Genomic DNA, 27605 nt, shown 5'->3' with positions numbered 1-27605 from the left:
ATGAAACAAGGACCAAACTCTAGTGAAACTTGGAAGACATTCTGAAGAAAATCTGATGAAAATCACCGATGAAACGCGGTTGGTTTTTCTTATACGGAAAAGAAGTTAGATGTGTGAATGAGCCCTACTTCATGAGGTAATTATTGCTCAGCCATCCAGTCATTACAGCAGGGCTGAGGTAACACTTGGGCTTCTCCATTCTCTATGTGATAACACCCGATTACCAGGCCTCAGAAAAGCCACAGGTCAGCCGTTCAAGGGCGACTTGGTCTATAAAGAGGTTGTCTCAGTGGAATGAGAGAATAGACGTCTGATTCTCTCAATGATAGTCTGTTTGCAAGGAGAAGTTTGAGAAATCTCCATCGTTTTTTTTCAATATGAGGAAAAATGATTAAATGCTGATGGTAGAAATGGACCAAAAAACTGCTGGAAAACAAATTCAGCTCTTGTTTTACAGACTAGAAAAATCACTGACTTATGACTGGACCCGAATAAACTGCCTCACCCATACTAGGGAGTCAGTGTGGGCATCGCAGTCTGTGTACCGATCATGAAACATCTGAAATCGGACTGCTAACAACGTGTACCGTACTAATGGTGTCTGTGAGACATCCATTTGTTTCGGCGCAGGCAGAGCCCATGTGTCAAAACGTTCATCTGAACACGGAGTGAAAATAAGCTTTACTGATGGAGTCCTAACCGTGCCAGCACTACAGAAGTATACAAATGTCCTGGATTTCTGCCTTACTGTAGTCGCTGTACTGCTAGATGAGGCACATTGTCACAGTACTAGTGCACAAAATATTCGGCAAGGGTGTGACTACAAATCGGGTCCTGCTTGATGTCACTACTCATCCAAAATGATGGGATTATTGTTCATCGAAGTAAATGTCAGTCACATGTCTTCCGGGACACAAACAGGATCGGCATCTAAGGCCTCATTTACACATTAGCATTTTTTAGCAATATTTCATCAGTATTTGTATGACAAAACCAGGAGTGTCTCCATAACACCGTACCGGTGTCAGTCTTTCACTTATAGTTCCACTGCTGGTTTTGGCATGCAAAAGACGGAGGAAAATACTAGCGTGTGAATGCGGTTTCAGGGTGCAGTCAGATGCTCGGACTGGCCGGTGGCTCTCCTGACTGACAGCTGAATAGAAATACATGCTCTCACGCTTGGGTCAGGAGATCCGACGGCCAGTCCGAGCATTATGATGGGATCGGCGTCCATGTTACACGGCCATCTGACTGCGCCCTTATAGTTAGCAACAACAGCTCAAATCAGACGGCACAGATCTGACAGTGCTGATGGCCAATCTATTTTGACAGATGGAATCTGTAAAAAAAAAAAATCGCAGCATGCTGTGATTTCTCCCTGAAAGCGGATGAGACCGATCCTTTCAAGAAAAAAAAAAAATCGGATGCCACAATATATCGTTAGATTTTTATGGACACCTTGCAATTCTGTAACATAAGAAACTGTAAATGGTCCTGTAAATGATTACTAGCTGCTGCTGTAAAAAAAAAAAATAAATGTATCGTCCACGTATGGCAAGTGAGAAAAAAAATCGACTCACTTTTCTGAATGACAAAGGGATGTCATGGTATACATTCAGGCTATGGGCCCACGTAGCGTTTTAAAACGCACAATGAAAACCGGACTCCTTCCCAGAAATCGTGCGGTTTTTTCCACGCGATTTCACCGCGATTCTGTTCGCGATTTTGCCGCGATTTTCTCAAGCACTTTCCAAGCGATTTGAAGCATCGCTTGGAAAGTGATTGACAGGTTGGTCACATTCGTCAAACATAGTGTTTGACAAGTGTGAGCAGCTTTTCACTATTGAGGCCGCCTATGCGGCATCAATAGTAAAAGATAAAATGTTAAAAATGATAAAAAAATAAAAAATCGGGGTATATTTACCTTCCGATGTCCCGCGCTGCCATCCCGGGCCTCAGCGTTCCCAGCGATGCCTTGCGAGACCTGTAATGACGTTGGTCTCGCGTTACTATAGCGATCTCGTGAGACTGCTAGAGTCACGCGAGACTACGTCATCACAGGACCTTGCCGTAAGGCATTACTGGGAACGCTGAGGCCCGGGAATGCAGCGCGGAACGTCGGAAGGTAAATATACCCCGATTTTTAAATTTTTATTCTTTTTTTTTACAGGGGTATGGTACCCAGGGCCTGGAGGACAGTCTCCTCTCCTCCACACCGTGGATACCAACCGCACATGAGACGCTTAACTTCACGCATGGTGGGCACAGCCCAAGTAAGCGATTCTCATGCATTCCTATGGGTGCGGAATCGCAAAGAATTGATCATGCTGCGATTTTTTCCGCGATGCGATTCCGCATATTTCATTTGCTGATACATTTAGATGAAACCAGAGCAGAACTTTTTGCGCTAAATACAAAATTTGTGGCGGAAAACTAACACTACACATCACCCTGGAAACACCATCCCCATCGTCAAACATGATGGTGGCACCATCATTCTGTGGGGATGTTTTCTTCAGGAGGGACAGGGAAGCTGGTCAGAGTTAATGGGAAGATGGATGGTGCTAAATATTATTATAGCGTCATTTATTCTATGGCGCTTTACATGTGAGGAGGGGTATACATTGTAAAAACAAGAACAGTAATCTTAAACGATACAAGTCACGACTGGTACTGGTACAGGAGGAGAGAGGACCCTACAGGGCAATCATGGAGGAAAACCTGTTATGAGGCTACAACAGACTTGAGACTAGGGCATAAATTTACATTGCAGCAGAACAACGACTCTAAACATACAGCCAGAGCTGCAATGTATGGTTAAGAAAAAAGCATATTCGTGTCTGTGAATGGCCCTGTCAGAGTACAGACTTAAATCCCATTGAGAATCTGTAGCAAGACTTGAAAATTACTGTTCACAGACGCCTCCATCCAGTCTCACTGATCTGCTAATTTTCAAAGTCGAATGGACAAAAGTTTAGCCTCTAGATGTGCAAAGCTGGTAAAGACATCCCCCCCAAAAAATCTGCATGCTTTTGTGTGGACCACTCAGTCTGAGGAAAAAAATTGGACATGTAAAATACCTAGTAGACTATCATAGGTATGAATGCCATTTTTAAAAAGACATGGATAGCACTTGCCTAAAAAAAAGCCTGACATGTGAAGGAGCCCTTAGGTCTCATTCAGAGGTCAAGATTTTTTTGACGTACGAAAAAAATGGACCGTATTTCATCAATGATTTTCATCAAAGTTTGATCAGTTTCATCAATTTTTCACTGATGGGAAAAAGAGTTTCTCCACTTTTTCCTTTTTTATCAGACCGTGAAAAATGGACAGTACACGGAGTGCTGCCCTTTTTTTTTTTTAACGGACCCATAGACATTTATTGCAGAGTTTGAGCCAACTTTCAGATCAATATTGGACACGTCTCTGCGATTTTGCAGATCACTCTGTCCTCAAAAATTCACTTTCATGTGAACGGCACTATAACCTACCATAGGGGCGCCACAACGTTCCCCCTAGGGTGCCAACCTCCGCGGCAAGGAAGGATTGAGCATTAGACGTTAATAGGGACTCCTAGGAAACCCCCATTACATGTTTTTTGTATTTGGATGTTAATGGACACGTTGTTGTTTTGTTTTGTTCACTTTGTGGTGTGACCTTTGGTCTTTTAATAATAAAGTATCGTTTTTAGGGTTTTTTCATATGATTTCTTGGTTTGAGACCCTTGACATTTGATTGTGATTTTTGCTAGCAATTCAGAATTGGAATGGCCAGTTTTCTGACAGGTCCGGTAAATTCGGATATATGGATGGAGGATACAAATCAGGCGTTCAACGTTAGTGGTACTATAGAGAATAATACTGACCCACAGGCATTAAAGAATCTGTTTAATGAAACATATGTTGGTTATAAAAACTATCTTAAATCCTGGTGGGAGATTAGGACACTGGAAAATTATCTGAAAAATCGTATTGTACCAAGAGGGCTTAGAATCAACATTAGTCCTTCCCAAAGAGTTGCCTCACCTGATTTTTTGAATATCTGGACAAAAGAATCTATTGAGGCATCATTAAGGTTTATGCAAATCTTATTAGCAGAAGAAAAGAAAATATTTGAGAGGTCTAATAGCCAACTCAATACATTAATTGAGCAAACTTTCAAGTATAAAACGTTGTTGTTTTGTTTTGTTCACTTTGTGGTGTGACCTTTGGTCTTTTAATAATAAAGTATCGTTTTTAGGGTTTTTTCATATGATTTCTATAGTGTTATGTTTGCATCAAGAATTTGACAACACCGTTTAGGACGCTTGGCATTTGTCACAGAACACCAGGATTGGCAAATTTGCCACTTGCACCCTGTGCTCTTCACAGATGAGAGCAGGTTCACACTGAGCACGTGACAGTCTGGAGACGCCGTGTACAGCGATCTGCTGCCTGCAACATCCTTCAGCATGACCGGTTTGGCAGTGGGTCAGTAATGGTGTGGGGTGGCATTTCTTTGGAGGGCCGCACGGTGTGGGGCTGTGAGCACAACCCCCACCTGTGGACGTCGGGCCCTCAGACCATCCTCATAGTCGGTTTCTAACCATTTGTGCAGACACATGCACAATTGTAAACCACAGAAAGAGGAAAATCCTCCAAAAAATTTAGTTACAAAGCAGACAGGCCCAAATGCATCTGCACTAATCCCGGGTGCAGCGGACCCAAGTAAAATAGCAGCTGCACAGGTGCATAAATACCAAATGAAACAGCCAGCCTACAATCAGGGATTGGCCGTGTGGTACACCAGTGCAGAAAAAATAATCTGCATGTGGCAGTGTTCACACAGGGAATGCAGGGCTTCTGGCTAACAACCACTAGCACCCTGTGCTCTTCACAGATGAGAGCAGGTTCACACTGAGCATGTGACAGTCTGGAGACACCGTGTACAGCGATCTGCTGCCTGCAACATCCTTCAGCATGACCGGTTTGGCAGTGGGTCAGTAATGGTGTGGGGTGGCATTTCTCTGGAGAGCCACACGGTGTGGGGCTGAGAGCACAACCCCCATCTGTGGACGTCGGGCCCTCAGACCATCCTCATAGTCGGTTTCTAACCATTTGTGCAGACACATGCACATATGTGTCCTGCTGGAGGTCATTTTGCAGGACTCTGGCAGTGTTCCTCCTTGCACAAAGGCTGAGGTAGCGGTCCTGCTGTTGGGTTGTTGCCCTCCTACGGCCCCCTCCACGTCTCCTGGTGTTCTGGCCTGTCTCCTGCTAGCGGCTCCAGCCTCTGGACACTACGTTGACAGACACAGAAAACCTTCTGTTAGGAATGGCAGAACGCACTAAATAAAAATATAAATAAAGTGCGTTCGCCGCTTGGGGTCCACCGTGCAGTAGGTGAAATAACCGCTGCTAAGCGGTGGCAGGAGCAAAATGGCGGAATTGCACACAGGGTTAAACTCCACCCAGGTGTGCAGAGCATTCTCAGTTAAACTCACGGAGATGCCAAAAGTACAAACACAAATAACTGAGCCTGTTGTTGTCACAGAACTCAGTAAAAAATGCACACACGGTATACGGTCACAGGAGTCGTCCAAGACGGCGGCACTACGTCCGTCTAGACCTACCGTGTGCGCGGCGTTGCAACTGCGAATGCAAAGGAGGCTGCTACTGCAGCGCGGCATGGACACTGCCGCCAAACGACAAAGGCAAGGCGCAAGCGCAATGTCGGACGCTAGCAGCTGTGCAAGTGGAAGCAGAGGAGCGCTGGCACTGGAACTAACTCAGTCCCTATTCACATGCCTAATAGCAGAGGGAAGGGGTTTCAAATGAGGCAGTCACCAGAATCATGCATCCATCCTCATACACACAGCAGCAAGTATGACTATACTAGCGCATGACAGAACAGCCATGCGCGCCTTTTATAGCAGCCGGGACCTTCTGCACGCTTCCAGATCTCTGAGATGGACCAATGAGAACTGGAGCGGGACCTGAGCACATGACTCCCGATCTCCAATGGGAGATCGTCCCATGAGCATGCCCAGTAAGAGGACAGAAGGACTTAGCCTCAGGAGAGATTTGCTGCAAGGCAATCTCCTCTGCAATCTCTTCTGCAGTGGAAAAATAGGAGGAGAGTGCAGAATGTGAGGATCTGGATCCCTGCTGAGTGAACGCAGGAATCCAACTCCTAAAACCTTCTTGTCACAGTTCGCATTGATGTGCCATCCTGGATGAGCTGCACTACCTGAGCCACTTGTGTGGGTTGTAGAGGCCGTGTCATGCTACCAAGAGTGTGAAAGCACAACCAACATTCAAAAGTGACCAAAACATCAGCCAGAAAGCATTGGTACTGAGATGTTGTCTGTGGTCCCCACCTGCAGAACCACTCCTTTATTGAGGGTGTCTTGATATTTGCCAATAATTTCCATCTGTTGTCTATTCCATTTGCACAACAGCATGTGAAATTGATTGTCAATCAGTGTTGCTTCCTAAGTGGACAGTTTGATTTCACAGAAGTTTGATTTACTTGGAGCTATATTCTGTTGTTTAAGTGTTCCTTTTATTTTTTTGAGTAGTGAATATTCACGTGATCCCATGTGATGGGATTTACTCTCCGTGCTGCTGTGTAGCCATCAATCACACGGAGGTGGCGCATGCGTGGAGCGTTAGCAAGAGAATAGTCTGAGACGGGGGTATTTCATGGTCGATATAGGGTCTCCAATGCCTGGACTGCCTGCGGGGTCTCCAGACCCGAACTTACAACCTCATAGGGGTCTGTGAGACTAACTTCGGCTTGGGAGCCCCAGAGTCAGTCTGGATTTTTAGGTCCAAATATGGCAGCTGCAATATGTCCATCTGAGCCCAGCAAATTTACCCTTAGCATTAGGCCTCTTTCACACGTCAGTGGCTCCAGTACGTGTAGTGACAGTTTTCTCACGAGACACTGACACACGTAGACCCATTCAAATGAATGGGTCTATGCACATGTCAGCGTGTGTCCGTGTGCAAAATACACTGACATGTCCGTTTTAACACGGACACACGGCCCGCAATACGTGCTGCACACGGAGAACAGTTCACACTGTCCTCTGTGCTCACGGACGGCCGACGGAAAGCCGCTACTGTAAGCGCTGTTTCCAGAGACTGGCGCTGAACGCAGCTGTCATTCTGCTCTCCTGCTCTGCTGGCAACAGTGAGCAGGACAGAAAGAATGAATGAAAACCCGACGTGGTGTCCCCCTCAGATTGTGAACCAACCAGACGAAACTTACAGCTGGGGGCAAACCCTGCACAGACTACTCTTCCCCTGGAGAAACCAGGGGAAGAGTCTTGAGGAGATCATTTGCATATTCCCAGTGCCTTCTGGGATAAGTGAAGAGTCTCCGCGAGCTCAACGATCACTGGGTTTTGGCCGTTGCAGCTGAAAAGAGGAAATCGGAGAAACCAGGGGAAGAGTCTTGAGGAGATCATTTGCATATTCCCAGTGCCTTCTGGGATAAGTGAAGAGTCTCCGCGAGCTCAACGATCACTGGGTTTTGGCCGTTGCAGCTGAAAAGAGGAAATCGGAGAAACCAGGGGAAGAGTCTTGAGGAGATCATTTGCATATTCCCAGTGCCTTCTGGGATAAGTGAAGAGTCTCCGCGAGCTCAACGATCACTGGGTTTTGGCCGTTGCAGCTGAAAAGAGGAAATCGGAGAAACCAGGGGAAGAGTCTTGAGGAGATCATTTGCATATTCCCAGTGCCTTCTGGGATAAGTGAAGAGTCTCCGCGAGCTCAACGATCACTGGGTTTTGGCCGTTGCAGCTGAAAAGAGGAAATCGGAGAAACCTCGCGCCTGTCGGCGTGCGAATTTTGGCTCATCTTTCATCTTTTTAAGAAATCTCAAGATGGAAGAGGCCAGGAGCCATTTGGTGAGCTGCATTTCTTGCTACATGTTCACAGATTTACCAGTGGAAAAGCCAAACTTCACATGCCACAAATGCAAGCTTGTGACCCTGTTGGAGGAAAAGTTGCAAAATCTCGAAGAGAGGTTAGCTACGTTGAAGATCATTAAGGAAGGTGAAGAGTTCTTGGACAGAGCAGAATTATCTCTTCATGTTACAGAAAGAGAAGAAATTCGAAGTGCACCTGAAGAAACAGAGGAATGGAGACATGTGACCCAGAGAAGCAGGAGGATCAGGAGGCAGTCAGCACCCATACTGCTCAGGAACCAGTACCAGGCTCTCACGCAGGAAAACAATGAAGAAATACATCAGGATAAGACTTTGCCAACAAACAGCAACCTTGTACGCCTTCAGAGTCCTCCTGGATGGAGAAAGAAAAATGTTGTGAAGAAGAAACGGAGAGTGGTGGTCATGGGGGATTCCCTGTTGAGAGGAACAGAGGCCGCTATCTGCAGACCGGATATAACTTCAAGAGAAATGTGCTGTCTTCCAGGTGCAAAAATTAAAGATGTGTCTGACAGGATATCAGGACTCTTCAGACCTACAGATGACTACCCATTCCTGCTACTACATGTGGGGACAAATGACACCGCAAGAAACGACCTGGAAACCATCTGCAGAGACTTTGAAGACTTAGGCAAGAAAGTGAAAGAACTGGGAGCGCAGGTGGTCTTCTCTTCCATCCTCCCAGTGGATGGCCATGGAACAAGGAGGTGGAATAAGATTCTGCAGGTGAACAACTGGCTACGTCGATGGTGCCGTCAGCAACGATTTGGATTTCTGGATCACGGAGTGAACTACTTATACGATGGACTACTTGCTAGAGATGGGGTGCACCTTACGAAGACTGGAAAGCAGGTATTTGGAAGTCGCCTTGCTACACTTGTAAGGAGAGCTTTAAACTAGAACAACATGGGAAGGGAAGCAAAAGACCAGAAAAAGCCATACACCTGACAAATGCTACTGAGAACTCTGCTATTAGAAGTGGAAAGGAAGAACAAAGACGAAAGAATCTAATTAAAAAAAATATTGGAGAAAGAGAAACCAATCACAAACTAAAATGTTTCTATACTAATGCACAAAGCATGGGCAACAAACAAGGAGAATTGGAACTACTAACACAGGAAAAGAAATATGATGTCATTGGAATCACTGAAACTTGGTGGGACAATACACATGATTGGAATACAAGACTAGAAGGATACAACTTATTTGCAAGAAACAGACTTGATAAACGAGGAGGGGGTGTCGCATTGTATGTTAGAAATGCGTATATCTGCACAGAGATTGAAGCTTCAGAGACTGGGAGTTCTGTGGAAACTGTTTGGGTAAGAATACAAGGACAGAACAATGGAAAGGACACCATTGTAGGCATTTACTACAGGCCGCCTGTGCAAGCTGAAGATATGGATGAACTCTTTATGCATCAAATGGCCAAGTTCTCCAAAAAATATGACATAGTTGTCATGGGAGATTTCAAATATCCAGACATTTGTTGGGAATCTCTCTCAGGCAAAACTAACAGGTCAAGGAAATTCTTATCCTCTCTTGCTGACAACTTTATCTTCCAAAAGGTAAAGGAAAAAACAAGGGGAACTGCTACCTTGGATCTAATCCTTATAAACAGGGAGGAAATGGTTGAGGAGGTAAAAGTGACTGGGACCCTAGGAGGTAGCGACCATGCTATTTTAGAATTTTGGATAACTAGAGGCGGAAGACCTGTGAAGACTCAGACGTCAAGGTTAGATTTCAGAAAGGCAGATTTTAAGGGATTCAGAAAGAGAATTGGAGGGATCCAATGGCTGGATATCCTTAAAGACAAAAATGTCCAGGAAGGATGGGAAATCTTGAAAAATGAAATTCTCAAAGCACAGTTGTTAACAATTCCGAAAAGAGGGAAGAATAGGAAGCATTTAAGGAAACCAGGATGGATGAACACAGAACTTAAGCACATGCTAAAAAGGAAGCAAAAAATGTTTATAAAATGGAAAGAAGGAGGCATATCTAAAGAAGAATATAATGCTGTCTGCAGAACCTGCAAGGCACAAATCAGATTATCTAAAGCTGAAAATGAATTGAGGCTTGCAAGAGATGTCAAAAGCAATAATAAAGGATTTTGGGGATATGTCAAAAGTAAAAGAAAAGTCAAAGATGCTATAGGATTTTTACAGGATGAAAATGATGAAATGGTAAGACAGGATGTTGAGAAGGCTGAACTTTTAAATTCCTATTTTGCATCTGTTTTCTCTCAGAAAGGAAATGTAACATCAACTGTTATTCACTGTCCTATTAAGGGAATAGAAGAATCCAGGATATCTATAAACAGAAAGATAGTGAGGAAACACTTAGCTAACCTAAATGTATTCAAGTCTCCAGGTCCAGATGAATTACACCCCAGAGTACTGAAGGAGATAGCAGAAGAAATTTTTGAACCCCTCTCCATAATCTTTGAAAATTCTTGGAGAACAGGAGAAGTGCCAGAAGACTGGAGAAGAGCAAATGTTGTTCCTATCTTCAAAAAGGGGAAGAAGGTGGACCCAGGCAACTATAGGCCGGTGAGTCTGACTTCTATACCAGGAAAGATCTTTGAACAAATTATTAAACAACATGTATGTCAATACCTGGATAAGAATGAAGTGATTAAACAGAGTCAGCATGGGTTTGTAACTAATAAGTCATGTCAGACTAATTTAATTTCCTTCTATGATGGTATTACTGATTGGGTGGATCAAGGAAATGCTGTAGATATAGTATATCTTGACTTCAGCAAAGCATTTGACAAAGTCTCTCATACAATCCTTATTGAAAAAATGACTAAGTATGGAATGGACAAGGCAACTGTTAGGTGGATTCATAACTGGCTTAGTGATCGGACCCAAAGAGTGGTCGTAAATGGCTGCACATCCAGTTGGAAGAATGTCTCAAGTGGGGTACCACAGGGCTCTGTCCTGGGCCCTGTATTGTTCAACATCTTTATCAACGATTTAGATGAAGGAATTGAGGGTAAACTGATTAAATTTGCTGATGACACAAAGCTAGGAGGGATAGCTAATACTAGAGAAGAGAGAGAGAGGATTCAAAAAGATTTAAATAAACTGGAGAAGTGGGCAGCAACTAACAGAATGGTTTTTAACAGGGAGAAATGCAAAGTACTACATCTGGGCAATAAAAATGAAAAAAGCATATATAGAATGGGAGGAATAGGGCTAAGTGACAGCACAGGTGAAAAAGACTTGGGTATACTAATAGATCACAGACTGAATATGAGTCAACAGTGTGATGCAGCAGCAAAAAAGGCAAATGCAATTCTAGGATGTATTAACAGAAGCATACAGTCTAGATCACGTGAAGTCATTATTGCCCTCTACTCCTCTTTGGTCAGACCTCATCTGGAATATTGTGTCCAATTTTGGGCACCACATTTTAAAAAAGACATCAACAAACTGGAGCAAGTTCAGAAAAGAGCGACCAGAATGGTGACCGGTCTGCAAACCCTGTCTTATGAGGAAAGGTTGCAGGATTTGGGAATGTTTAGTTTGCAAAAGAGAAGACTGAGAGGAGACTTAATAGCTGTCTACAAATATCTAAAGGGCTGTCACATTGTAGAAGGATCAACTTTATTCTCATTTGCACAAGGAAAGACTAGAAGCAATGGGATGAAGCTGAATGGGAGGAGACACAGATTAGATATTAGAAAAAACTTTTTGACAGTTAGAGTGATCAATGAGTGGAACAGGCTGCCACGAGAAGTGGTGAGTTCTCCTTCAATGGAAGTCTTCAAACAGAGGCTGGACAGACATCTAGCTGGGATGATTTAGCGAATCCTGCTTTGAGCAGGGGGTTGGACCAGATGGCCCAGGAGGTCCCTTCCAACTCTACGATTCTATGATTCTATGATTCTGTCAGATTCATCAAGGTTGGTTCTCAAGAATAGAGGGGTCCCCACGTTTTTTTTTAATTATTTAAATAAATCATTTTAAAAAACGGCGTGGGGTCCACCCCTATTTTTGACAACCAATCTGACTAGAGCCGACAGCTGAGGGCTGATATTCTCAGACTGGTAAGGGGCCACTGATCTTGGCCCCCCAGCCTAAAAACCGCAGCCCCAGCTGCCCAGAAAAGGCGCCTATTCTGGAGCTTTGCCCGATTCTTTCCACTTGCCCTGTAGCAGTGGCAAGTGGGGTAATAAGGGGTTAATGCCACCTTTCTATTGTAAGGTGATATTAAGCTCGGATTAGTAATGGAGAGGTGTCAATAAGACACCTATCCATTACTAATCCTATAGAAATTAAAGGGTTAAATAAACACACACACAATTATAATAAAGTATTTTAATGAAATACACCACACAGTTTTAAAATCTTTATTACACTGCTAATTCCATTGCAACGCCCTCGATCTCCTGGGAAAAAAGTGAAAATAATAAAGCAACAATATCCTGTCCGGCGCTCAGTCACATCCCACGGCGTAAATCCATCTCAGGGGGTTAATCAGTTTACAGGAGGAGCTCTGCTAACACAGCCGCTGACTGTAAACTACAGAATGAATGGAAAAAGCTGGAGCATGCTTAGTAACTTGCGGTGACGTCACCACTCATCACTGAGTCTGCGCCGGCTGCTTCCATTCATTCTACTGTAGTTTACAGTTGGGAGCGGCTATGTTAGCAGCGCTCCTCCTGTAAACTTATTAACCCCCCCGAGATGGATTTACGCCGTGGGATGTGACTGAGCGCCGGACAGGAAATGTATATTGTTGCTATATTATTTTCACCTTTTTTGCAGGAGATTGAGGTGGTCACAATGGAATTAGCAGTATAATAAAGATTATAATACTGTATTCTTTCATTAAAATAATTTATTCTAATTGTGTGTATGTATATTTAACCCTTTAATTACTATAGGATTAGTAATGGAGAGGTGTCTTTTTGACACCTCTCCATAACTAATCTGGACTTAATATCACCTTACAATAGAAAGTTGGCATTAACCCCTTATTACCCCACTTACCACAGCTACAGGGCAAGTTGGAGGAACCTGGCAAAGCTCCAGAATGGGCGTATCTAATAGATGCGCCTTTTGTGGACAGCTGGGGGCTGCTGTTTTTAGTCTGGGGGGCCCAAGATCAATGGCCCCTTACCAGCCTGAGAATATCATCCTTCAGCTGTCAGCTTTAGTCAGGTTGGTTGTCAAAATAGGGGGGAACCCACGCCGTTTTTTAAAATTATTTATTTAAATAATTTTAAAAAAACAGCGTGGGGACCCCTCTATTCTTGAGAACTAACCTTGATGAAGCTGACAGCCCCCAGCGATAAATTTCGTCTGGTTGGTTCACAAACTGAGGGGGACCCCACGTTGGGTTTTCATTTATTCTGCTCTCCTGCTCGCTGTTGCCGGCAGGGCAGGAGAGCAGAATGACAGCTGTGTTCAGCACCAGCCGCCGGGAACAGCGCTTACAGTAGCCGCTTCTTCCTGGCGGCCGTCCGTGTGGTCCTGATGCGACTCACATGCTTGCCACATGGAGGTACCACCTATCCACACGGACACGGATAGCTCTGGTACTGTGTTTACCGGTAGTGGAATTATCTGGACGTGTGAAACTGGCCTTATAGAGGGTGGAATCTGCGCTCACATCAGTAGCATAAACCGGTACCTGGCGGATCTCCCCTTCACACCTCCACCTGCTGACGTCGTCCGTGGGATGTAAGATTTCTAATAATGTCACGCACAGCAGGTAGGACAAGATCATGGACAGGTTTTTAGGGGAGGATTTTGAAGCAGGTCTGCTACTATCATTAATTCATTACAATAAGAGAAAAATCTTATTTGAGTTTTTTTAGTGTTTTTCTGATGAGGTTTTGAAACTTCTTTGAGGCAGATTCCTTACAGAACACACTCATATATATATATATATATATATATATATATATATATACTGCTCAAAAAAATAAGGGGAACACTTTTCCATTTGCAGCAGGCTGCTGTGTGTTCCCTTTATTCCTTGGAGCAGTATATATTAGTGCCTATTGTACCTGAATAATTTACTGCAATGAAGAAAGGTGCATGTAACATCTATAGCATTGTATAACTCTATATAATGGCACTGAGCCTGGCTGACATACACACCGGCGCTGTTGCTATGGGCGACCTTTGGATTGTACCGGAGGGTCTCTGCCCCAGCAATGAGCCATTTTTCCTGTTTTCCTCTCCATTTTCTTCCTTCTCCGGCTGCCCCCTCCCCGTCCCCTCCTCCTCCTGCACACCCTCCCGCCTCCTCCTCCATGGACTCTCGTCTCCCCGTAGGCTTCTTGTAGTAGTCAGTTTTCGGGGTGACAGGCGGCGGCGGCGGCGGTGGGAGTTCATGCCGCGGGGTCCAGCATGCAGTGTGTCGGTAGAAGACCCCCGCGGACCAAGTCCCAGGAGCAGATCCTGGAGGAGAGCAGCCGGAGAGTGACCCAGATGAACAGCCGCCGGCTGGGTAGGACCCTGCAGGGATTATTAATGTCTTGTTGTGGACACTTGGGCTCAGTATTGCGCTCATGTGGGCGGAATCACACGGAGCGGCTCCCATCGGCGTTTCTTAGGAGTCCCTGCTGCATTCACACTTGGTGTCCTACCTGTGGCTCTCCAGATGTTCTGAAACTACAACTCCCAGCATGCTCTGGCAGTGATAAGCTGAGAGGGCATGCTGGGAATTGTAGTTCCCCTTCAGGTTGTATTGCCTCTCTCTAGTTTGTGGTGTGTAGATTACTAGTAAGTACACATTATATACCAGTATGCTATATTCTGTGTATTGTACACTGCCCTCAGTGGTGGGACAGCGTGACACCTGCTCGCCAGCCTCGTGTAATGGGGTCTGTCTGTCACACGACCTCTCTTAGGTTCATGTGGAAGTTTTGAATGGAAAATCCCCTTTATTTTTGCTATGATTTTATTTTTTTGACAGTTTATCCATCGAGGTGTTGAAAACCTCCGTGGAATAATCGACGCGACGTGTCACTTCTGTGAGGTGGATTCCTGTCAGAATTTGCTCGAAACTTGACACTGTCAGTGTCACGTCAAAAGGCTGCAAAACAGCATGAGGAAAAAGAAAATCCGGTGCTCCCCACCCCCCAAAGAAGCCGTGCGTCCTAAAGCGGATTCTGCTAGAAAAACGCATCGTGTTTTTTTTACTGCCTCCAAGAAACGTGTGAGAACGTACGGTAATCGGATCAAATTACATAACCTATTCATAAGAAGGTCTTCAATATCGGATCAGTGGTGGTCCAACACCCGGGATGTAGTCACTCTGTAGCGAGGTGCAAGGCGCAGCTCATCATGTAGCAGACACTGCGGGGTCCTGCACGACCGCACCTCAGCTTTTGCTCGCAGCTGTCCTGCAGCACTCGGCAGCGGCCACTACACCCTGAACGGAGCTGCTTCTTGCAGGTCCATTCAGTCTTCAAAACAAGTTACAGCTAGTCAGTGTTGTATCTTCAAGACTGATGAAGAGGTCATCAATATTATATGACCGGATAACCCCTCTAAAAGGGGTTTTCTATATCCGGACAACTACTTGTTAAAGAAACCCAAAGTTAATTTCCTCTCGGCAGTGAGGCTCTAAGTGCGGGCATCGGGCAAGTTCAGAACGGTATTCTCCTTCAGGCTAACTCCATATCTGCAGGTTAATAGCTTTTTTTTTCTTGTGGCTGGTTCCCTTTAACTGCTAAAGTGCTCATAGGAGTAAAAATGCTCCTCTTTGATCCGGCGCTATTCATTTGATGTCAGCGCTATGTCTCCTAGTGGTCACAAGACATTGTGACCACTGCAGCCAGTCAGCGGTCACGGATCAGCTGCAGCCTTTCAGTATTCTGTTACAGCAGACGTCCGCCATGATGGATTAGTGGGAGAGGAGTAATTTAGCCCCCTCAGGCCCGACACCATGGTGCAGCTGCTTCTTTTTTGCCCTCTGTAGCTCCTCCTGCATGCACTGGGTACAGTCACACAAATACGACTCCTTTTCCTGGGCTCTGTTACAATTGTTCCTAATCCTGTATCGTCCACAGCCGGCCCATTAATTCTGCTGATAAAACTGATACTAAGCCCGTGTATGAGTAACCAATGCCTTTGGTAACTAATGGTCATTGGTATGTCCTCACTCAGTTACTTGTGCCCATTGTAGTCAATGGGACTCGTCGCATGTACATTTATTTGTAGAATAATTGTTGCTGCAAAAAAATAATCTGAGACTTATTTTTGTTTTTTGCACACTGATTTTAAAAATAGATGAAATTGAGCTTCAGCGCACTGGTGAAAAATGGTTAGTTTTTTTTTGACATGCAAAATAAAAAAATCAAAACGTATGTGTGAATTTGGCCTTACTCGGAGAAATCTTTTTCCATGTGTCAGACCTTTTAATGGTGATTTCTTCAGACTCTCCCGACTATCGTCACTTCCATTATATCAGATAACCTAGTAGAACGGAGTGATGACAGCACACCGATGTTCATTCTGATTGATGCCGGCCATCATTACTACTTGCTGGCTGTTGAAGATGGAGCTAGTTGTGTTTGATACTCATGTCGCGGGTAACAGGATACGAGGGACATTATTTGCTTATAACCTGATGCACGGGATCGTGCTATACTGATCCGCTAGACGTCGCACTTGTGGTCCTCGGTGGGACCATACTGTACCTCCTTGTGCCTTCCGTTTTAGACTATGTTCAGACAAAGATTTTTGGAGCACGTCTGCTCCAAAATTCCCCTTTAATAAAAATCAAATTTAAAAAAACATTTGAAAGACTCTTCATCTCATCCCATTTTGCTGTTTCTTTTGAAGTTTTCTTTTCTCTTCCAAATCTGATAAACGCCTGGCGGGAAAAAAAAAAAAAAACAAACATCAGTTCTTCTTTGAGGTGGCTTCCTCCTGCAATCTGCTCCAAACTTGGTACATTCATTTCAAGAAAATAAGAACTCCATCCATCCAACACTTAAAAAGAAACAAACAAACAAAAAAGCTGTGAACAAAGCGTCCTAGAGTTTTTGTTCCCCCATAGATTGATCAGGAAGAGGAATCCACCTGTTTTTTGGGGGTTTTTTTTTGGATTGTTTGCTTTCGGCTCCATCTTGAGCTGTGGCAACTTGATGGATGAACGCTCTGTAGGAAGGTTGATCTTGTGGATAGGTCCACCAGGGTCTTCTCCAAGGCTACCTTAAGGCCGGGGTCATACTTGTGAGAAACTCGGACGTGTCTCGCATGTCAATACCCGGCACTGCCGCCGGCACTCGGATCTGAGCATTCTATGCAGCTGAACGCTCCGATCCGAGTACTGGCGGCAGTGCCAGGTTTTGATGTGCACAACTCGGCCAAGTTTCTCGCAAGTCTGACCCCGGCCTAATAGTAACAAGTCATCGGGTTGCTGGTCTCCCTCTTCGCGTTGTTACTTCTTTTCTTCTGGTCATGATGTCCGTCTCCAGTGACCGCTCTGTAGGAAGATTGATCTTGTGCAAGGCTGGATAGGTCCACCAGGGTCTTCTCAAAAGTTACCTTAATAGTAACAAGCCATCGGATTGCTGGTCTCCCACTTCGTGTCGTTTCTTCTAGCCATGATGTCCGTGTCCGGTGACCGCTCTTACTTTTGGTTACACAGTTGCTAAAAGTACTGAATGAATTGTGACAATCATAATTGTATTGCGTCTCTAGTGTTTCGTCAGCTGCATTCAGACGTTGCAGAGTAAAGAGAAAAAGTAAAACTGCAAAGAAAATCCATCATAATTTCACAAGGTGCATCATGTACCCTGAAATGACAAATGCAGTAGTTTTGTCTGTTTTGTGAAACTTCTTCCCTGGCATGCATTGTATTGTAAATCATGGATTTTGGGGCACAATTAGCCAAGATCTCCTTTTTGTTGTTGAGATTTCTATGACTTTTAGGCTGAGGACATATGATTTGTAACCACTGTCAGGTGCATATGCTCAGGAGATATGTACCCTACCTGTCTGTGGCCATGGTTAGGGTGGATGTCTCGTTATCTGTCCACCATAGGGAACACATGTTATATATTTTTTCGCAGTGGCCCTCTGCAGATGCATACTGGCCAGACAGAGGACAAAAAAACACACATTTGCTATCTGGTGAATGGAAGCCTATGGGAACATTGCAATATACTTTGGGATAAATTCTAAATTCCCACTTGGCTTTGTGAATTCTCATATTGTGCAACATTTATGGCCATAGGCATTTGTACGTATTAGGGACTTACTAAATAAAAAGTGAAGGGCTGTGCTGGCAAATTCTCATCCTGAGGCTTCAGATTTTCAGGTTATTTCAGGATCCCACGGCTGTGAGCATATGTTACTGCTTCCCTTAAAAAGTGATAGGGTGACTGTAGCGAGGAGATCCAGACTGGGGTCTCACTACAGCGATGCCTGATTATCACGCCGTAGAACTGATATTCTGGTCATACACACTAGAGGAACACCGGCTGAGTCTGCTGATTATCCGTATGTGTAGGAGACTCTCTTTTTGAAGTTGTGTTGATCCTTTTGTTAATGATGATGAGCTGCCATCATGTGTTTCTAGCAACAGCTTATTCCCCTCTCTCTGTTGGGAATAAATACATACTAGTCTTCTAGACTGAAGGCGGACTTAAAGGGAGTCTGTCAGCAGGTAATTTTGCTATTTAATCTGAGAGCTGCATAATGTAGGGCAAAAGGCCTTGATTCCAGGGATGTGTCACGTTAGGTTGTGTGCTGTAGATTCAAAACAATCAGTGTTTTAACAGCAGGAGATTATCACTAGAGGACGAAGTCTCATGTGCAGGCCAGTCCAGCTAATGTGTGTAACGCCGCCTCCACCACTGGTTGGCACCTGGCTGGCAATGTGTACAGTGTACACAGGAAGCTGCCAATCAGTGGTGTGTGGGGTTAGAGCTCACTGACACGAGTGTATAACTCGGACAAGTGTTATCCGATATTTTATTGGATAGCACTCGGACCAGTGTTATTCTATAGGGCAGTGCAGTATTTATTTTTTTTTATGCCGATTTGGAATGAGAAAAAAATCACAGCATGACGTGAGTGGCACTGCATATAGGAGCATGTGCACCCATTCGAGTCTACGGGTGCTTGTAAAGCATCGGATTGCACTCAGATGTCATCCGAGTGCAGTCCAATTTACACTGACATAGACGCTGGATAAATTAGGTTCTCTGTCGTCTCTACACCTGTGCTGCGATTCTCTCATGCAAAAGAATCAGATCACAGTAAACTAAGCAGAGTTTGATCCGATGCACAATCAGTCCTAGAATCATCGCTCGTATGATCCCGGCCTTATGCACTGCTCTGCATTCTGACCACTGCTACATCTACAGCAGAGAAAACAGGGATTTTATCAAAACTGCAGCAAGCAGCCCAGTAAGTGGCACATCACTAGAATAAGGGTGTCTTCTGACAGCTTTCCTTTCATCATAAAAAGTCAAAAAATCTGGAGCCCATTAGTCAAAACTTCTTGCATATTTTTATGACATGTTACATTGTAAAGAGTTAATCCCTTTTTGGACATTTCTGGCATATCAACACAATATTTGATAAGCTCTAATATATGCAGGACCCAGCTCAGAAACTCACAACTCTCTTCATAACAAATATCCCATGACCCTCATTGGCTTTTAGTGGGGGCTGTCGCTCTCTGATTACTTGTATGGAAATTCCCCAAAACGGCTTAGCAAGTACTGTAACTCCCATAGAAGTTGATAGGAATATACCTTGCGTAATAGCATGATACTCCTGCATGTCGGCATGTGTATTTCTGTATGTATTGGCTTCCTAGGTTCTCAATGTGATGAACACTACAATTCTTACTTTTTGCACCCCACATAGGCCAACGTTTGTCTGTGCTACGGCAAGTGGGTTATTTCCATGTGAAATGTAGGTCTAAGAAGAAAAAATATCAGCATGCGCTAATACAGGACTAGTGGATGTACATAGGTGGACCTGCAAAAAAAATGCACTTTTTTGAGTGATCAAATCTATAGTTTTCAAACCATCGTAGTTAGAAGAGCAAAACTGTGTCGGGTCTTGGAACTAGTTAGTGCCATGTATGTGGTTGGCTCTCCTGTCTGCTTAGGCTAGGTCCACATTGCGTTATGGTCCTGCGTTTAACGCATTCATTACACAGCGGCACTAACGCTATGTAACGGATGCGTTAGCGCACCCATTGGCCGCCATTCTTGTAACGCATCCTAACGCATGCCAAAATCGGCATGGTTGGCAATGATGCGTTACTTCATGACGCACCCAAGAACGCGGTCTGCAGCGTTCAAGGGTGCGTCGGGTCTAGCGCACAGTGAACGGACGCGTTCGCTGTGCATAGACCTGTATGGCTAACGCATGGTAACGAAATGCCACCACGTGTTAGCACATACCGTTAGCGCTAGGGCACAAAAGATGTCAAAAATGACATCAGCGTTAGCTCACCTGTTTAACTGATCCGTTAAACGGATGCCCCTAATGCAGTGTTGACCGCCTTAAAGCCTATAATGCCTGCATGCTCAGCTCTAGCCACATATGGAACATTTTTAAAAGGCCTTTTGGAGCCATCTCACCTCTTTTTATTTGGTATATTATGGCTCATTCAAATAAATATTCCTGTATATCATAGATGTTAAAAAGTTGTTTTAAGCAAGCCAGTATTTCTCGGTAGCTGGTGATAAATGTGCAGATTGTTTTGCCATATAGGGCTGGGGAAATCACAGATAAATCTGTTAAGGATTTACATTCCACAGGATCCTCAGATCAGAGTTTTTAATTTGTGTTTTAACTGTTCACATCCTGTCTGTATTTCCTTATGGAAAGCTTTATTTTCTAATGTACATTTATTCTTGGCTAGCTCCAAAGTTGCTGAAAGGGGACCTGAATGGAGGCAAAGCACGGATCTAAGTAAAGCTGATACCACATTAATAGTTTATAGGGAATCTTAGTTTATGCTTAAACAGGTATACGTGAAATCAGCGTAGAGCTTGGATGCACGTTCATGAGGAGAGAGAGGACCAGCACACTAATCTAAGGGATCCCGCAGATGGGATTGAGCAGGATCAAGCAGCTTGCAGTGCATTGTAATCCATGCAAGCTGCAGAAAGACAGGATGAATATTTTCATTAAAACCAAGATCAGAAATGTTTTATTCTACATAATGCATATAAAGCTGCCAAATAAAAAGCATGTGTAAAGCTGTCCATAGCCTAGTTCTCAAACATGAGATTTGCATTTAACCTCAGCTAGGTGTCTATGGCATCTGTTCTCCCTCATATCAATAATGTATTAGATATTGAGTTTGTTATAGAAAACACTTGGCGTACATGTCGATTCAATGGCTGTAACATCTTTTCCTAACAGTGTCAACAGCGATCTGGGCATGAATGGCTAGAGTGAAATGAAAGCAGTAGGTTTATGGGAGAGCTGATGGCTCTCCTGGGTCCAGTAGCTGCAGCGTCTAACCACAAGAATGCTACATCTTATCTCCTACACTTCATGGGTGAAGTATGAGACATGTCTCTTGAATTCAGGATTTTCATACTGTTTCATTGTTTCAGATGAATCAAACTCATTAACTCGCCATGTAGCCTAGCTCTGCTTTTCTGATGGATGATTCTGGGTTAAGCCAACATTTTATGCCGACTCCGTGCCAAAGGTGGTGAAGGAAGGATAATGCTTTGGGGTTGATTGTCATGGGTTTGGCTTAGGCCCCTTAAATGCAACCCCATTGAACACCACTGGAGATTGTGAGCCCGGATCTTTCATCTCAGATCAGTGTCTGACCTCACAAATGTTCTGGATGAAAGGGCAAAAAATCCCCATAGACACACTCTAACGCTATGTCACTTATGGATTTAGAAGGTGTCGTCTTATATGGGTAACATAGTAACATAGTTATTAAGGTTGAAGGAAGACTTTAAGTCCATCTAGTTCAACCCATATCCTGTCCTAACCTGCCCTAACATGTTGATCCAGAGGAAGGCAGAAAAACCCCATGTGGCAAACAGTAAGCTTCACATTGGGGGAAAAAAATTCCTTCCCGACTCCACATACGGCAATCAGACTAGCTCCCTGGATCAACGCAATATTAAGGAAACTAGTGTATATACCCTGTAATATTATACTTTTCAAGAAAGGCATCCAGTCCCTTCTTAAATTTTAGTAGGGAATCACTCATTACAACATCATATGGCAGAGAGTTCCATAGTCTCACTGCTCTTACAGTAAAGAATCCGCATCTGTGATTATGCTTAAACCTTCTTTCCTCCAGACGTAGAGGGTGCCCCCTTGTCCCCGTCACAGGTCTAAGACTAAAAAGATCATTAGAAAGGTGTTTGTATTGTCCCAGCATATATTTATACATTGTTATAAGATCACCTCTAGCCTTCGATTCTCCAAACTAAATAACCCGAAGTGTAATAACCTGTCTTGGTATTGCAGACCCCCTAGTTCCCTAATAACCTTGGTCGCTCTTCTCTGCACACGCTCCAGTTCAGCTATGTCTTTCTTATACACCGGAGACCAGAACTGTACACAGTATTCTAAGTGTGGTCGCACTAGTGACTTATATAGAGGTAAAATTATGTTCTCCTCATGAGCATCTATGCCTCTTTTAATGCATCCCATTATTTTATTTGCCTTTGCAGCAGCTGCCTTACACTGGCCACTAAATGTGAGTTTCTCGTCCACCCATACACCCAGGTCTTTTTCAGTGACAGTTTTGCCTAGTGTTTTACATTTAAGCACATAATTATACATCTTGTTCGTTCTACCCAAGTGCATGACCTTACATTTATCCCCATTAAAGCTCATTTGCCATTTATCAGCCCAAGCTTCTAGTTTACATAAATCCTCCTGTAATATAAAATTGTCCTGCTCTTTATTGATTACCCTGCAGAGTTTAGTGTCATCTGCAAATATTGAAATTCTACTCTCTCTACAAGGTCATTAATAAATATGTTAAAAAGAAGCGGGCTCAAAACTGCCCCCTGTGGTACCCCACTGCTAACCGTGACCCAGTCCGAGTGTGCTCCATTAATAACCACCCTTTGTTTCCTATCCCTGAGCCAGCTCTTAACCCACCTACACATATTTTCCCCTATCCCCCTTGTTCTCATATTATGTATCAACCTCTTGTGTGGCACCGTATCAAAAGCTTTTGAAAAGTCCATGTACACCACGTCCACTGCATTCCCTTGGTCCAGTCCTGAACTTACCTCTTCATAAAAGCTTATCAGATTAGTCTGACAGGAACAGTCCCTTGTAAACCCATGTTGATATTGGGTCATGAGGTTATTCTTCTCCAGATACTCCAGTATAGTATCTCTTAGAAAACCCTCCAGGATTTTACCCACAGTTGAGGTTAAACTTACTGGCCTATAATTTCCAAGTTCAGTTTTTGTCCCCTTTTTGAATATTGGCACCACATTTGCTATACGCCAGTCCTGTGGTACAGACCCTGTTATTATGGAATCTTTAAAGATTAAAAATAATGGTCTATCTATGACTGTGCTTAATTCCTGCAGTACTCGGGGGGTGTATCCCATCCGGGCCCGGGGATTTGTCAATTTTAGTGATTTTTAGATGCCGCCGTACTTCCTGCTGGGTTAAGCAGGTGACATTTAACGGAGAATTTTTATCCCTGATCATGTTATCTGTCATGGGATTTTCTTGTGTAAATACTGTTGAAAAAAAGTCATTTAGCATATTGGCTCTTTCCTCATCCTCATCCACCATTTCACCCAGAATATTTTTAAGGGGACCAACACTATCATTTTTTAGTTTCTTACTATTTATGTAGTTGAAGAATATTTTGGGATTATTTTTACTTTCTCTGGCAATGAGTCTCTCTGTCTCAATATTTGCTGTCTTGATTTGCTTTTTACAGAATTTATTTAATCTTCTGTATTTATTTAATGCCTCATCACTACCTACTTGCTTTATTTCTCTAAATGCTTTATTTTTATCTCTTATTGCTCCCCTTACAGCTCTATTTAGCCATAGTGGTCTCCTCCTATTTCTAGCATGTTTATTCCCATATGGTATATATTGTGCACAGGTCCTATTCAGGATGCTAATAAACGTCTCCCATTTTCTTTGTGTATTTTTATGTCTCAGGGTATCGTCCCAGTTAATTGCACCAAGATCATCTCTCATCCGTTGGAAATTTGCTTTCCTGAAGCTTAGTGTCCTTGTAACCTCCCTACTACACATCTTATTAAAGGATACATGAAAACTTATTAATTTGTTATCACTATTACCCAAGTGACCCCCAACCCTTACATTTGATATACGGTCTGGCCTGTTGGTTAATATTAGGTCTAGCAGTGTCCCCCCTCTTGTTGGGTCCTGAACCAGTTGTGAAAGGTAATTGTCTCTCATAGTTGTCAAAAACCTATTACCTTTGTGGGAACTGCAGGTTTCGGTTCCCCAGTGTATTTCAGGGTAGTTGAAGTCCCCCATAATAATGACTTCTTGAGTCGCAGCTTCATCTGTTTGCTTGATGAGGATATTCTCTGTTGCTTCCATTATTTTTGGAGACTTATAACAAACCCCTATCAGTAATTTATTATTTTTCCCCCCTCCCCTTATCTCTACCCACAGGGACTCTACATTTTCATTAGATTCATATATATTATCACGAAGGATGGCTTTTAAGGATGATTTTACATATAAACACACGCCTCCCCCTCGCTTATTTGTACGGTCATTTCTGAACAGACTATAGCCCTGTAAATTAACCGCCCAGTCATGGCTCTCATCCAGCCATGTCTCAGATATCCCCACCATGTCATAATTATGTTCCAACAACATTAACTCCAATTCCTCCATCTTGTTGGCGAGGCTTCTGGCATTAGTATACATGCACTTTATGTATCTCTCTGTACCTCTATTCTTTCTTAAATTATTAACTGTTCTAACCCCACCCCCAATTTCATTATTTGTGCCCAGGTCTCTATCTGCCCTGTCTTCCCCTCCTATAAAAGGAATACCCTCCCCCCCCCCCGTCCCTAGTTTAAACACTCCTCCAACCTTCTAGCCATTTTCTCCCCCAGCACAGCTGCACCCTCCCCATTGAGGTGCAGCCTGTCCCTAGCGTAGAACCTGTAGCCAACTGAGAAGTCGGCCCAGTTCTGCCGGAACCCAAACCCCTCCTTCCTACACCAATTCCTGAGCCACTTATTAACCTCCCTAATCTCCCGTTGCCTCTCTGGTGTGGCACGTGGTACAGGAAGTATTTCCGAAAATACCACCTTGGAGGTCCTTGCTTTAAGCTTGCAGCCTAATTCCCTGAAATCATCTTTAAGGACCTTCCACCTACCTCTAACTTTGTCATTTGTTCCAATGTGCACCATGACCGCTGGATCCTCACCAGCCCCTCCCAGTAATCTGTCAACCCGATCAGCGATGTGTCGGACTCGAGCGCCAGGTAGGCAGCACACCGTTCGACGATCCCTATCTGTTCCCCTAATAATTGAGTCTCCCACTACCAGAACCTGTCTGCCCTGCTCTCCTATTTCCCCCCCTTACTGGAACAGACACTCCTCCGGCTTTCAGAGGACATGCCTTGCTGCAGCAGTGCTACTCCTGCACTAACACTCCCCTCATCTGCCAACTTGGCAAACTTATTGGGGTGTGCCAGATCAGGACTAGCCTCCCTGGTGCTCTTCCCTCTACCCCCGCCTTCTAATTGTCACCCAGCTAGCTGCTTCATTGTCCTGCAGCTCCAACCTAGCATCCCCCCCCCTCATCTATCCCATTGAGCGTCTGCTCAGTGAGCAGAAGACTCCTTTCCATATTGTCTATGGATCTGTGTTGCCAGCTGCACATTTAGATCCAGTATCTGGGCTTCCAAATGCACAGCGTGCTCACATCTCGCACAGCAGTATGTACCCTCGATTGGCTGTTCAAGGATTTCATACATACGGCAAGACGTGCACTGGATGGCATTGGCAATAGTGGAGCACATCCTAATGGGGATTGCACCAGAAAGAAAGATAAGCAAAAATAAATAAAAAGTATTAATAAAATATAACAGCAACATTCAGTAATACCTCCCTTGGAAACTCCCTGAATCCAAAGTCACTGATTCACAAGTCACACACTTACCACAGTTCGCACTTACGCTCAGGTCAAACTCAGCTCGTTCACACTCGCTCAGGCAGAAGATTTAAAATATTTTTTTTTTCCCTTTTGCTAGCACACCACCCTGCTGCTCAATGCACTTCCAAAAGGAGTTGAGCCCCAACCAGCTGCCCCTTATAAACCCTTAATTATGAACTCCCACCCTTAATTAACCCCTTGTGAATATAGTTACACCTCAAGATTTAAATGCAATATAGTTAACCATTAAAAACACAGATGGTAAAATCATGAGACCGTGACAAATATGGGCAGTACTGTCAGTGACTGGATACTTCATCCTAAATGTGAGAGGGAGCGCTATCGAAAGTCCTTGCTTCCTGCTGCAGTTAGGCTGTATAACCAGCACTGTCCAAAACGGAGAACGACCCAAAAGGTGAACTGATAGATCCAAAAGTTGTGATAGTCCGGTATCATCTTCTTTTTTTTTTTTTTTTTTTTCTTCTTCGTATATGTACCTACCTACTGTCAATGTAATGCCTTTATGCATCTGTATCTGTACTTGTTCCTACCTTGCTGCTGTAATGCTCTGAATTTCCCCATGGTGGGACGATTAAAGGATTATCTTATCTTATGAGATTAACCCTGTAGAAAGAAAAAATAGGTTAAACAAGCCCCCCAAAAATTGAATAGGTAGAAAGCACTCAGCAACCTACAATTCAGCAACTCACATAGGTATCTGTTATAGGTTTTTCAAATACCTTTTCACTGAATCACAAGTCACACACTTACCACAGTTCGCACTTACGCTCAGGTCACACTCGGCTCGTTCACACTCGCTCAGGCAGAAGATTTGGGTGTCCCAGTAATTTTGTCCATATTGTGGCAGAGCTTGGCACAATCTTGTCATCACACTTGTCTGTTTCAGCATTTGAGTCAGTACACAGAACAGGGCACTTTGCTGAAGTCCTTACTTTCCTTGCGTATGCTTGATGATTCAAGTAAGAGCAGCTGCACCATTCCCTGGTCAGTCACTTTTTGTTTTGTTTTTTTACTGGTTACATCGACAAAGCTGCTAAACATACTACGGTAATTTGTCGTAGCTCTGTCATCATGATGTAGGTAGAGACTGGGGCAGCGGCAGAGACTCTGTGCTGAACACACAGAGAGTGAGTAAAGAACAGTTTTTATAATTTTGCTGCAAACCGCACCAAGATACAGAACTTTTCTGAAACTGGCAAAACCCTTTTAATTTAAGGCACTTATCACGATATTGTTTACTGGGACATAAAGGAGCCAGAAGACCGCAGCGTCTGACTTCTTCTCCTGCACTGTTTCTTTAGAAGCACCTCACCTTCATATTAAAGTGTGCAGGTTTCTTTTAGCAGTGCAGGGGTTAATATGCTCAATTGAGAGCTCTTGGAAGCTTTCCTGCATTAAGGCTCTCAGCTGTCCAACTGTTAACCACTCCCATCTCCTATATAATCTGGGCCCTGGCTAGCACTCATTGAGGATAGCTTATGCTGCATGGTTTGGAGATGGTGGTTGGTGGCTGTTGTTTGAGAAGGCGTTTGGTGGATATA

At 43.9% G+C, this 27605-nt stretch overlaps 1 protein-coding gene across 2 annotated transcripts in view; it reads left to right on the top strand.

Moving 5' to 3' along the window:
* The window catches only part of PLCD1 (phospholipase C delta 1), a 151830-nt gene that overhangs the window by 50351 nt on the left and 73874 nt on the right, over positions 1-27605 (top strand). Inside the window, exon 1 of one of the 2 annotated variants that reach the window (XM_073581478.1) lies at positions 14153-14401. The exons of the other annotated variant lie outside the window; for it this stretch is intronic. Coding sequence (XP_073437579.1) covers positions 14302-14401 — 100 coding nt within the window. The 5' untranslated portion in view covers positions 14153-14301. Of the gene's footprint in view, positions 1-14152; positions 14402-27605 lie in introns of those variants that run through there. 2 annotated transcript variants of the gene reach the window in all.

The sequence above is a fragment of the Dendrobates tinctorius genome, unplaced genomic scaffold (genome assembly GCF_039654945.1).
Source record: "Dendrobates tinctorius isolate UK_male_01 unplaced genomic scaffold, ASM3965494v1 ptg000070l, whole genome shotgun sequence".
NCBI lineage: Eukaryota > Metazoa > Chordata > Amphibia > Anura > Dendrobatidae > Dendrobates > Dendrobates tinctorius.
This window is presented reverse-complemented; position numbering and strand designations above follow the sequence as displayed.